We start from the raw sequence: 13,291 nt of genomic DNA, 5'->3' as shown, positions 1-13,291 counted from the left end.
AAAGTAGCAAAAGCTTATTCTAATTTGTTGTTATATATAAAAACAACTTAAATCAGGTCAAGAAAATATTGAGTGTATGCTGTAGTGTTTAACAGATTATTAATACATTAAACCTGTCCTATCAGCCTCACTTTGCTTTACCTGAAAATGGTATCATTTTCACTTGTTTTCCAAAACTGAAATCTGAAAATATATTAAAAGAAAAAATTACAAGATAAAAAAGTATAATACTTGAGCTATGCCTTGTGTAAAAGAGGTACACTTAAGTATCCTTTTAAAAAGACGACTTTCCATGGAAATAATATACTTTAATGTAAATTTTATAATCACTTGTATTGTCTTATGGAATATGGTTGAAGAGTATTGCTGAATGTACTGATATGTATTTATGGTAAACATGAAAATGCTGTAATGTCAGTTCTACTGTAACGTGTTTGTTGTGTATTTAATTGAATGAAATTACACATTTGCAATGCTGCAATTCACTATAAATCTATTAACTTTAAATGTAATCTCAACACTCTACAGTTATAATCAAGTACTTTACATGTGCATATATGTCAACTCATCAAGATAAGTGTACTTCTTTAAAGAATGACAAAATATTATTAAAACAATGATTCAAAATGTAATTTACAGTTAACCCTCTGGAGTCTAAGGGTATTTTTGGGGCCTGGAGAAGTTTTGTCATGCCCTGACATTTGTGCTTTTTTCAGTTTCTTCAAGTCTAATCTCACTGTAATCAGCACAAACTGGGCTATAATAATATGTGAGCAGCATGTATGTACATGATTGTGTTTTTGAGAAAAAAAAATGTTATGCGTGGTTAGTGAAAAACTAAAAATGTTAATTTGGCATTATTACAGACTGTGAAGTCTTAAGAGACAGTCATGAAAGTGAAAATGTAATTTTACAAATACATTAAAGTGACCTTTTTCATTAATATATTATCTGCAAGTACTTTTTAAAAATACACTTTTAAGTGCACTACAAATAAATACAAATAAATAGTGCACATGTAATCCAATTAAGCACATTTCTTTTTCACAAGGGATAATAAAGGAATATTTATTTTTAAAAAGGGTAATTAAAAATGTGGCTTTAGCACTCCAGAATTTTTGTTAGTGAGGAAAGAAAATCTAACATATAGTGCAATACTGTAATAATTGGTTGCTCATCTCAAAATTACATTTTCACCCACCTATTACTATTTTTGATCATAAAAGTCTAAAGAGCTCCCTTATGTATCATATGATATCATTACTTTATCGTTGTAACTGTAGACAAATAACCCATAACCTCACCTAGTCTTGTGTCGCAAAACCTGTGAATGTAGCACTTCGACAATCATGAATACTAGATGCTTGTAGCTGCAACGTGGTGCATGGAGCAAACAAATACAAGCATTGCGTGTGCTAAAACATAGATAAGGCACAGAGACAAGTCTTGAACCAATAACTGAACTAATAAGCAAAGGCTAAATGTTAATTAATGATGCGATCTCAAAACAATCACAAGTATAACAAAAAAGCAGCTTAAAGGGATCATTCACACACAAAAAATTGCTTTCTTTCATTATTTACTCCCCCTCATGTTGTTCCAAATGCCTCTCTTACTTCTTTGGAACAAAAAAAAATTAAGTTTTGAAGAATACGAATCATCCACAACTCAGTTTGGACTCAATTTAGTCACAGTCTCATGGAGGAGAAGATTATTAGTGAATAACTTAAAATTCAGCTTGCTTCTCACATAAAATTCTCAGATGAAATTGTAAGAGTTGACATAGAATACAAGTTGTATTGACCATTTTTATGACATTTTTATGGTGCTTTCATGGCCTCAATAAAGCTTAAAGGAATAGTAAAAATGTCATTTGCTAAACATGTACTCACCGACAGGCCATCCAAGATGTGGATGATTTTGTTTCTTCGTCTGAATAGATTTAGATAAATTTAGCAGTACATCACTTGCTCACAAATGGATCCTCTGCAGTAAATGGGTGCCGTCAGAGGTAATACACAATACTCCAGTCCATCAATGTCATGTGAAGAGAAAAGATGAGTATTTGTAACAAACAAATCCATCTGCAATTTTTTTTTTTTTTACTTTGTTGCTTCCTGGTCCTCTAATATTGTTTACTGCAGTGAAAATGTATTCTAGTCTGAATCAGGAGAGAAATATGCACCATTTAAAAGCTAAAAACAGTTCTAAATAAATATTTTGGTGGAGATTGATTTTAGAAGACAACAGGGGATGGACTTTTTCACTGCAGGAAACATAGATTATAGACTCATATTTTGGCCAGAAGCCATGCTGAAAAAGTTAAAATGCTTCAATGATGGATTTGTTTTTTACAAACAAGTGGTTTTTCACTTTTCAAGATGGAGTGTGGATTACTTGTGATGTGTTTTTTTTTCAGGTGTTTGGACTCTCATTCTGACGGCACCCATTCACTGCAGAGCATCCACTGATGAGTAAGGGATGTAATGCTACATTTCTCCAAATCTGTTCTGATGAAGAAACAAACTCATCTATATCTTATGACCTGAGGATAAGTACATTTTCACTAAATTTTTTGATTGAACAATTACTTTTACTATTACCTCTGTCTCCATTCATTGTAATTGCTTGGGAACATTCTTTAAAATTGCTTCTTTGTGTCCCACAGAAAAATGAAAGTCACATGACAACAACATAATTACAAAACAATCACAAGTTTAACAAACAGTAGCTTAGAAGTAAAAGGATGTTAACTACTTTGGCATGTACATGGAAGTAAGGCATTTGTTCTGAGGGATGAATGAGAAGATGAAATCTTAGTGCAGCAACATGACTCATCCCTCCTCGTACACTGGTACGCTTCAAAAACCCTCGGTTGAAACCCTGTTAGGGTCTCGGATCACTGGCAAGGACACAATGATACACAGTACATAAAACATGGACACAAAATCCAACCACTGTGATGCTGACGTTTTCCCGTTATGCTTCTTGAACGGCTCGCCGGGCATTGCCTCAAAAACTATGATAGATCGAAAATCTCTCTTCAAAAGTGTTTCAGTGCATATCTCCAGCGATTCCACAGCGAGGAAGACTGTGGGCAATCAAACCGTTCAGAGGACGTTCGATCCTTCAGACTGTTAACACAAAGCCAGTCGCAGTGTGGATAACGCAATGATAGAAAGCAAGGAGATGGAGATGGGGTTGGGTCGCCAGGCTCTGGACCCTCGTACACTCATACCTGCAACATGGAAAACAGGTACCGAAGATTACTTGTAATTAATGAATATAGACTATGGTTGATGTTACATGGGGCAACTTTTTAAGCAACTTTGCCTGGCAACTTTGTTTGAGCAATGTTACTTGGGCGCTTTCCCATTGAGGATGAGTAACAAATTTCTATCTGGATACTTTAGATCGTTTGTGTGCCCTGTGTCTCACCTGATTGCCCGTTGACAGCAACATTGCCTAAAATTGCCCCTTGTATCATCAGCCTGAGATTACCAGTGGATCCTCTGCAGTGAATGGGAGTCCAAAGAACTGATAAAAACATCCCAATAATCCACAAGTAATCCACACGACTCCAGTCCATCCATTAACATCTTGTGAAAAGAAAAGTTGTGTTTATAATAAACAAATCTATCATGAATTAGTTTTTCAATTTCAAACCTTTGTTTCCAGCTAAAATGTGATTCCTTTATCCATTTTCCTGCTTTCTCCAGTAAAAAAAGGAGTCTGAATCAGAAGTGAAATATGCACATATCAAACACTTTTTACAAGCAAAAACAGTCCAAAACTGTTGGTTGTGGCTTACTTGGGAATTATTATGTTGTTTTAATCAGCTGTTTGGACACTCATTCTGACGGCACCCATTCATTGCAAAGGATCCATTAGTGAACAAGTAATATAATGCAAAATTTTCTCGAAATCTGTTGCAATAAGAAACAAACTCATCTACATCTTGGATGTTCTGAGTGTGAGTACAATTTCAGCAAATTTTCATTTTGGGGTGAACTATAGTAACTGAATGGAACTGAAACATGAAAGTACACAGTTGTTCAAAAGCTTGGGGTCTGTAAAGATCTTTAATTAGATTTTTTGAAATTAGTTTAAAAACAGGTCCAGCAGATGCACACTGAGCAGACTTTCCCAGTTTAAATGACTAACTAATTAATATTAAAGCAGGTTGGAAAACCTATTGGCACAGTTAATAATTTTCAACATTAGCAGTGTCAGGGCTTTTTCTTAAAAACCAGACATTGTGGGCCATTAGATGAAAAATGTGAACAATAAGCCACAGAGAACAGTTGTCCCGTGCAGTTGCATCAGCCTGTGACGTTGAATGCATGGGGGAGAGAAGACCAACAGGCAGAGATAGATGGCAAGAGCTTGGGCTAGTTAATAAAGATCAGACTGCTTAGCCCAGTGGAGAATAAAAGGTGTACGAGGAGGACACATAAAATCAGTGAGAACTCATTTAGAGAGGCGCATTAAACTCTGTGCTGCAAACTGCATCTGCGCTCTTCACTCGAGGGAATAGGAGTAGAACATTATGAGGTCAACTGTGCATTGTTTATTTTATAGGGGCCTGTGTGTTTAATATCCCTTTGACATTGAATATTTATCTTTTACATCATGGGCACTGAAAGAGGAGGGCAGTGCACACGCCTGCAGGTTTAACTCACATAGGGAAATGTAATATTGTGTAAGGATGCAGACATAAAATAAATGAGCCGAATATAAACAACTGATAAAATCGAATTCATAAATCACTCATTTTTCTAAAGTAACACTGTCCAGCAGGGACACCGGGATGGTAGCATTTATTTTTTGGCCTCCCTTGAGCTTGTTGCATTTTCATAAAGGTCCTAAAGGGTAATCAGCAAATATAAGCAGTGACTTCACAGCAGTGTGATTGGCTCATAAGCTTGTCAGTGTCATTTTTCACAACTGGTCCACAAGAAGAGATGGATGGAATAAATATTGATTAAACTATTCAGCCACATAGTTATATCACCACTCTGATTTGGGAAGATCTGTGTGTCAGGTGAGGAGAGTTTTTAGTTTTATTACATTTTTAGGATATTTGATTAGAAAAATGTGGGGCAGGACTTAAATTGATTCAACAGGAACTGAGTGGATGGTGAAAAGATGTTACATTGCAAATATTTTCATAATTCCAAACATTATTCAATAGCCACACAACATAAGTGACGTCAGCAGAAAAGGAAAGCTGTTGGAGCACATTGTAAAATTTCCCCTATTGTTACAACTAGATTTAAGTAAGCGTTAAATGACTACAAAATTTCTCTTAAAAAACACCTTTGGTAAATGTAATCTCAAAATGAATACCCATTTTTTTCACACCGTACATTTTAACGTTGTGTTGCCTAAATTAATTTTAAGCATTTTTAGAATGAGCAATCATTTTTATTTTGGTGCATCTGTAATTATACTGAATAATGAATTTCCACTATCTTTCAAAAGTCTGGGGTCAGTAAGGTTTTTTTTTTTTTTTGACTTTTTTTTTTTTTTTTTAATTCTGACCGATCTTTTTTCAGGATTTTTTGATAAATAAAGTTCAAACGAACAGTATTTATTTGAAATAAATTTATCAAGGAATAGTATTTTTAAAAATCTAAGAATACATTATTATTATTCACCCCAAACGTAAAAAACAAAACAAAAAGAAAAAACACCCAAATTCATCAAAATAAAAAAAAAAGTTCTTACTAAGTTTATGTATGTTGATGGGTTCGGTTGGCATCCCTTCTCCTCCGTCACTCAGCGCTCGTATCTGAATGATGTAATCATCATCTCCAGGTAGCATGAGCTCCACTGAGGTGAGATTTGTTGTTATTGTGTTCATTTCTTCATGCCGGTTCCTTCTGTAAGACACCTGGAGAGAACCAATGACAGAGGCGCTAACAACCACTTAGATTTATTCAGCACAAGCTATTTTAGTCGATAAAGGAAGTCAAATCAAATGATCATATACTGTAGGGAACTGTAGTGTTTATTAGCACACCTGGTGTTTTCGCTATACTGTACAGCACATATTTTTAAGATCTGCGGTATAAATTAGTTTTATTTTTAATTTCCGTTACCACTAAGGTGGGTAACCGTCCAATAAAAGAAATATACAGTACACACTGTAATGCAGTTGTTTCCTAAATGCTCACTGGAATAGAACAAGCTAATATGATTAAATGAAAATAAAGCCCTGCAGTTTGGCTTTGAGGTTTACATTGCTGGGAAGCACTTACCTGATAACCAGTAACATCTGACTCCATCTCCAGAGAAATGACAGGCTCCCAATGAACAGTGAGCTTAGAGCCAATCAGATTCCACTCCACGTTCAAAGGTGGCTGCCCGGGTGCTGAGAGGAAACACCAGCATTAGATACTGTACATGTGACCACATAATCCATTATGACATATGAACAAACAGACAGCCAGGCCAGGCACCTCTCCTGTCAATGTCATTATGTATTATACTATACTATACTATAGCGTAGAGTACTAGAACTATGAATGACTATTCTGGCATTTCAAACATGTATGACTTAATGCTTTCTTGGCAAAAAACTTAAACAAAACAAACAAACAAAAAAAAACCCATAACAACAGCAACAAATACAAATAGTCACCAAGTACAATCACCCTCCAGAAAGGACAACAAACACATACAAATCATATGGACTGTTTTTTATATTTTATTCCAAGTGTTTTTTGTATGCAAGTTAAGGACTACTTAGGTACTTTTGCTGGTCATTGTATTCTTCAGAAAGAAAGAGAAAGAGCAGCATGAACATTCATTTAAATATCTAATTTTGTTTCCCATGGACAAAACAGAAAGACAAAGGTTTGCAATGATGACAGTTATTAAATGCTGACTTAACCTTCTAACCAATAATCCTTCAAATCTTTATTTGTCTGTACATTTATTCAGCATGGAAAACTAGAAAAAAAGGTCACAGTAAATACATTTATAATGTTACAGTAATGTTAAAGTAGAAAATAATTATATTTTTTCCTATATTTTTGATAAAATAAATGAACACTTAATAATAAAAAAACTTAATAATTACAGTAAAGTATATCAAATGACAGGTTTCTTTACCCTGTTTAAACAATAAAAAGGATACTTTATTTTTATTTTTTGAAAAAGTGCAAATATTGAAATTAGACAAAAAAGTTAATGATATGACATAACATAATATATAACTGCAGAGGCAATAAACTGTAACTGTAATTAAACAGTAATAAAACTGTTTAAGAAACATATACTTACGGGACTTCTTTGTGGTCACATTGATAGTGGGAGACAGAGGGCCAGTTCCCGCCGTGTTAAAAGCGCTCACTGTCAGGAAATACTGAGTGTACTCTCTCAGTCCACTGATGTTAACCTTGTTCTGATTGGCAGACACTCTGACTTTGCCCATGGTCTCTGGTTTTGTGTCATCCTCCCAGTACACCACCTGATTTAAAGAGCAATGTAGAGAAAGCACAGACTGTGGGATCTAAAGCCTCACGGATACAATGCTACAGTGCCATTATGTTCAGTGCAGGAGAATTATTATACAGGAGTTTTTCCACTTTTTTCCACAAAGTGGGTTTGGGGTGACATGGATAAAGAGTTTCACAGAGGAATGTGTAATGTGTTCTCTGTGCCCTCAAAAAAGATGAAGAAAAGCCATTTCGTCTATATGCTGCATAGAGGGCCTCCTATGCATACGGTAAGAACAGGGCACCCTATTCTTATTTTCAAATGGAGCGTTTCCATGGGTACAGAGGGAACTTTGAGGTGAAGCGTGGGAGATGACAGGCTCTGACAGAACCCAAGGTGCATTTCAAAACCGGACAGAGAGTTATTTCCATTTAGAAGAAGGGACGCACCTCGTAGCCCAACACTCTTTCTGGGGAAGCGCTGAGAATGTGCCAGCTCACTTCAATTTCAGTTGCAGAAATGCTTCTGGCCCACATGCCATCTGGAATGCCACTGGGCTCTGAGAGGGAAGAGGAAAAGAGAAAAAGATGAATGCATAAAGACAAGAATAAAAGAGATAAGGAAATAAGAGAAAAGAAGAGCAAAAATAAGACGAATAAGACAATACTAGGATGGAAAAAGGGAAGAAACTGAAATGAGACAAGATTAGAAGAGAAGACACAAGATGAGACTAAAAGCATGTCAGTGCACAAATCAGAGGCTGATGAAAAACAGTTTATTAATGACTGATGCAAAACCCTTTGTCTCTAAAATAGTAAATTACTAGCCTTTCTTTTAACAGGATAGATGAGTGGCATGAAGGAAAATTATCTGTACAGGAAATTAATTAATGCAGTAGCTTCCTGACACACCACTGTCTCCTTATCACTCCACGCTGTTATAGCTCATCTCAAACTGATCCTAACTAGCTGAAAGATTCCCACACTGCTGCTTCAAATGCTGAGCATGAGTTTCCAGAGCTCCAACCACCTGACATTTATAACACAACATCACATACAGCCATTATAGTACATGCTTTACTTTGTACTTGCTATAAAAAGAAAATTGCATTATGGATTCTTGGACATTTAGCAAAACATCAAATACATTTCCAGTTAAGAAAGTGTAAATTACTGCTAAAACTGCCAGCAACAGCGTTGGAGTAACCCATACAATGATATAGAATTACATAATCTAGATCTACAGCCTTTTCCTCGCTTTTCCTTGACCATTTGTTATAAAATGAGCCATGTTCTTTCAGCGCTGCACAATAATAAAGTGCTGGTGAAACAGGAATCAATCCTGGCCTGTTCTCTCAATTTTTTATGCACCTTACAATGGATGAATAAATATATGGTGGAAAGAAAAATCCATTGAAAACACTGCAAATTAGTGAGAAGGTAAGCTTTTGTGCGCTGCTCATAATGCGATTGACAGTCTCACCATTCTCGGCCGAGAACACAATGGTAACAGGGCTGAATGGTCCCTGGCCTTTGGTGTTGTAGGCACCCACTTTGACACCAAATGGAGAAAAGGGAGGGATGCTCTCGTTACGGTACACGTAACGGGACTGGGACGGTATGGAGGTGACGGCGTGTGTCCAGTTGACCTCCCCCAATGGCCGGAAAGCGATGATGTAGCCGAATCCATCTCCGTTTTGGAGGTCTTCAGGCACAGGCTGGGATGGAAACAAGAAACTATAGTGATATTAAAACATACAGACCAGATCAAGCCTCAGGTTCACACCCAATGCTTTTCCAAATCCCGCACAGTTTTCACAAAGTAATGCAACCTCTTGAGAGTGCAAATGAACTGCTTTCTAATATACAACCAAGTTTGAATTGAATGCTATTACGGGAGTAAAGGGCCCAGATGGAAAACAGGCTTGGCTTTGACTGAGGTAATAAACACCCTCATTCAATTCCATTTAATTAGCCAAAACTATTACCTCGCACAGAGGGAGTGATAATATAGACAGATGACTTACCTCCCATGTTATTACTAGCTCTGACTTGGAGCCACCCCCACCTCCGACATCGGTAGGGGCCGTGTCAGGAACTGCGTACAGAAAAACAAAGAAAAAACAGCTTTGTTTTCAGTACAGCGGATATATACAGCCCCTACCTTCCTTATTGTTTCTATTCTTTTACTTTTACTTTTAAGCCTTACTTAATCAAGTATCTAATGTAACAAAGCTCCGGTCCCCTAGCAACTGCTTTAAAAAAATTCTGTGGGCAGCGTCTGAGCTAACTGCCTTTGTTTCTAGTGAATTTCACCATTTGCCAAGAGTATCTCAACAATAATGCTCGAAGATTTCGTTCTATAATATACAAAGAGGCACTTGAGCATTGAATGCACCAAAATTATATCGCTTCATCAAGGGACATTTGAAAAATATAGACACTTGAGCATTAGTGGATTTTCAACCTCAGACAGCACATCCACAGGATGCCTACAGTCGCTTACTGACCATCTGATACCTACTGCACACAAAACTGGATGGCACTTTCTCGATCTGGCAAGCTCTATTCTGATTGGCTGACTAATTAGATAGGCAATTTGTGTTCGCAAGGTAGCTTCTGAGGATGAAATTATCCCTGGATTTGACAAAGTTTGAAATGTTATATTAAATCAGATCAGAAGTAATTCTGTCTGTGAAATAGTCTGTACTTAATACTTTAGTGAAGGGTAAAAATTCTGATCTTGGAGTAATTTTGCTTCTGACCACTTCTTTGTTAACCGGGTCAAAGAAAATTGCTAATGAAATTGACAGTTACATATATATACACCATTAAATAGTTTAGGGTCAGTAATATTCTTTTTAAATAAATTAATACTTAAATTCAGGAAGGATCAATTAAATTGATCAAAAAGGACAGTAAAGGCATTTATAATTCATATTAGAAAGACTTCTGAAAATACAGATAGCCCTTACTGGAATAAATTATATCAGAAAACAGTTATCTAGTGATAATATTTTAATATATTGCTAAATTTTACTGTATTTTCGATGAAATAAATGCAAACTTGGTGAGCATGGGAAACTTCTTTCAAAAACATTTTAAAAAAATCTCACTGACTCAATGGTTTAAATGCACAAGTTATTAATAACTAATTCAATAGTTAATCACATGGTGTAATATTGTGGATATGTTTTTTTTTCTGTACCAATGCACTAAAATAAGGGCAACGAATAACTAAACCATAGAAAATTCACAACATTGTAATTCCTACAGTGTATTCGTTATGTTATTTCAGTAGGGTAACGCTACAGGCAGGGTTTCACATGCATTGGTTAAATGTAGGAATGTTTAAATTAATATATAAAATGTTTGAATATTCACTATAATTTTGTGCTCTCATTAACTAAAATGTTATTTTCATAGACTAAAATTATATTATATCAAAATAAAATTGCCTAAACGGAATGAATATTACATGACAAAAACAATTTAAATGAGGTATTTTCTGATTTGACTTTCAGTTAAAAATTTGTGTATAAATTAACAGCGCTGGTGACTCACCTGCATCTTCAGTTTTTGTTTTAAGAGAAGCGGGACTCGGTTCCCCCACGCCGACGCTGTTTCTGGCCAGCACTCTGAACTCAAACTCCACCCATGCATTCAGATCCACCACCGTTGCCGTCAATGTGTTCCCATCAATCACCTCCGGGACTGAGAGCAAACAGAAAAGCCACGGTTTAACTGAAAATACCTGGATTACAAGGTGGCACCATGAAAGTTAACAACAGGAGCACAACTTTGAGCCTATGTTTACAGTAAACCAGAAGTGTCATAAAGCATAAAAAAAAATTATATTTCACATCTCTGTCTGGGTCGGATGTTGTTCGAATGAAGTCAGATTCAAGCGGCAAGGCAAGAGAACAGATTAAGTTGTTTTGCCTTAGTACTTAGAGGGTACTTATATGTACTCAAAGCGAGCATAAGCTTCTTTCTTAAAAGCACATGAGATGTGCTATGGTAATTTCAGTCTCTCACTGAATTGATGCTCCGCTTGACTAGCTTTAGCTAATCCTGTATTGTTACCCGTGTTCACCGCTTGCCAGCCCACTGTGAAAGCTGTCTTGGCCTGAATGATATAGCTTGTGATGGGGCTGCCGTTATCCTGGCCGGGTCTCCAAGAAAGCTGAGCCGTGCTGTCTGTGATCTCCTCCACTATTACACCATCTGGAGCTCCTGGGGGACCTGATTCAATCAGACAATTAGCAGTGAATTAGCAATTAGAAATGAAGTTACCTTCACTGACATCTAAACTTGCTCACCCTCTGCCAGGAAGCTCTCCTCTTATCGCCCTCCTAAACTGTGATAAAAGGCCAGTCTCTAAAAGGCATTATTACATTTTAAGCTGTTGCTTTTGTGGGGACACTAGATCTCTTTGAGAATCACAGGAAAGCTTTTCAGAGGCTTGAGCTGTTTTCTTAATGGCTACAGCACGTCTTCCAATTAAAAATGTGCAGAGAGTTGTCTTCCTTTGTGAAATTCACACTCTTTTGGTGGAATATATAACGAAATGGAGCATGATGTTTTGTGGTTTTGTCAGCACAGGTGACTTGTAGCATCAATAGTAAGACCAGACAATGATTGCTTCTCACAAAAAAGGCACTCAAAAGACAAATCATCAAGACAAATTGTAAAAAAAAAAAAAAAAAAATCATATTTGGTTTTGGTGTGAGGAGTTAACATGCATTTTTGGTCTGACTAATATTTACATAATTCATTTTAAACCATGGCCCCCCATTGTGCATAATATTCAAAGGACAGACACTCCTAGTTTCTGTGAATTAAACTGCCAGAGGTTTTAGGAGCTGAATGTCCTTCAGGGGTCCCTCTCTTTTTACATTTCTGTTCCAGTTTCTTAATCTTAATAATCTTAATAATGAATTGTATGAATACTTTTTACTTACAATTTCTACCTGATACAACATTTTAGAGCTCGGAAGAACTAGTAAAATGTATATATATATATACATATATATATATATATTGAAAAATGCCTATTGAGTTTTGTGATTGTATTCATTTAAATTACAGTGGGTGTAGAAAAGAATAAATCACAATTTAAAATAATCACATTTTGTTGCTTTGCAGCCTGAAATAAAGACAGACAAAGTTTTTGTTTTATCTAGCTGTATTTACTCAGTGCAACTTATAACATCCAAGTGAAAGATATATCACCAACATGTCAGAAAAATATAATAAAAAAAAAAAATCAGAATCAGTGAGTAAAAAGATCATCCCCACTCTTTAAAATGACTTGTAAACTCAATCAGGTGTAGTTAATCACCTTCTCAGTGGCACACAAAGCCATTTGACTTTTAACTGTGATCAGCTGTGCTCATTTTGATTAGTTCAGCATGAAAAGAGCCTTTCTACAACAGGGAGAGTACAACACAGACCCTCCCTGATCAAACGTCACTCCAAACTGGATGAAAGAGCCGGTGAAAACTGGTCAGAGAGGCTACCAAGAGGCCTATAGCAAATCTGAAGCAGTTACAGGAGTTTATGACAAAGAGTGGTCATTGTGTGCCTGTGACAACAATATCACAAATTCTCCACAAATGTGGCTTGTACAGCGAAGTTGACATGTGTCACGACTGAACTTTGCCAAAACACCTTGAAGATTCTGAAGCAGATGAGACTCAAATTGAATTATTTGGCCTCAACACCAAACAATATGTCTGGCAGAAATCGAATCCAGCTCACCATCCAAATAACAGCATTCCTCCAGTAAAGCATGAAGGTGGTAATGTACTGTTATGGGGTGTTTCTCTGCAGCAGGGAAAAAT

At 36.3% G+C, this 13,291-nt stretch overlaps 1 protein-coding gene across 1 annotated transcript in view; it reads right to left on the bottom strand.

Moving 5' to 3' along the window:
• Positions 1 to 2,700: 2,700 nt before the first annotated feature.
• LOC132129412 (contactin-3-like) overlaps positions 2,701 to 13,291 on the bottom strand; it is a 43,868-nt gene continuing 33,277 nt past the window's right edge. Inside the window, exons 12-20 of the mRNA XM_059540990.1 lie at positions 11,532 to 11,690; positions 11,010 to 11,159; positions 9,473 to 9,543; positions 8,929 to 9,163; positions 7,896 to 8,005; positions 7,291 to 7,477; positions 6,264 to 6,376; positions 5,731 to 5,896; positions 2,701 to 3,238 (exon numbers count right to left, since the gene is read on the bottom strand). Coding sequence (XP_059396973.1) covers positions 3,138 to 3,238; positions 5,731 to 5,896; positions 6,264 to 6,376; positions 7,291 to 7,477; positions 7,896 to 8,005; positions 8,929 to 9,163; positions 9,473 to 9,543; positions 11,010 to 11,159; positions 11,532 to 11,690 — 1,292 coding nt within the window. The 3' untranslated portion in view covers positions 2,701 to 3,137. The remainder of the gene's footprint in view (positions 3,239 to 5,730; positions 5,897 to 6,263; positions 6,377 to 7,290; positions 7,478 to 7,895; positions 8,006 to 8,928; positions 9,164 to 9,472; positions 9,544 to 11,009; positions 11,160 to 11,531; positions 11,691 to 13,291) is intronic.

The sequence above is a fragment of the Carassius carassius genome, chromosome 46 (genome assembly GCF_963082965.1).
Source record: "Carassius carassius chromosome 46, fCarCar2.1, whole genome shotgun sequence".
In the NCBI taxonomy this organism is placed as follows: Eukaryota; Metazoa; Chordata; class Actinopteri; order Cypriniformes; family Cyprinidae; genus Carassius; species Carassius carassius.
This window is presented reverse-complemented; position numbering and strand designations above follow the sequence as displayed.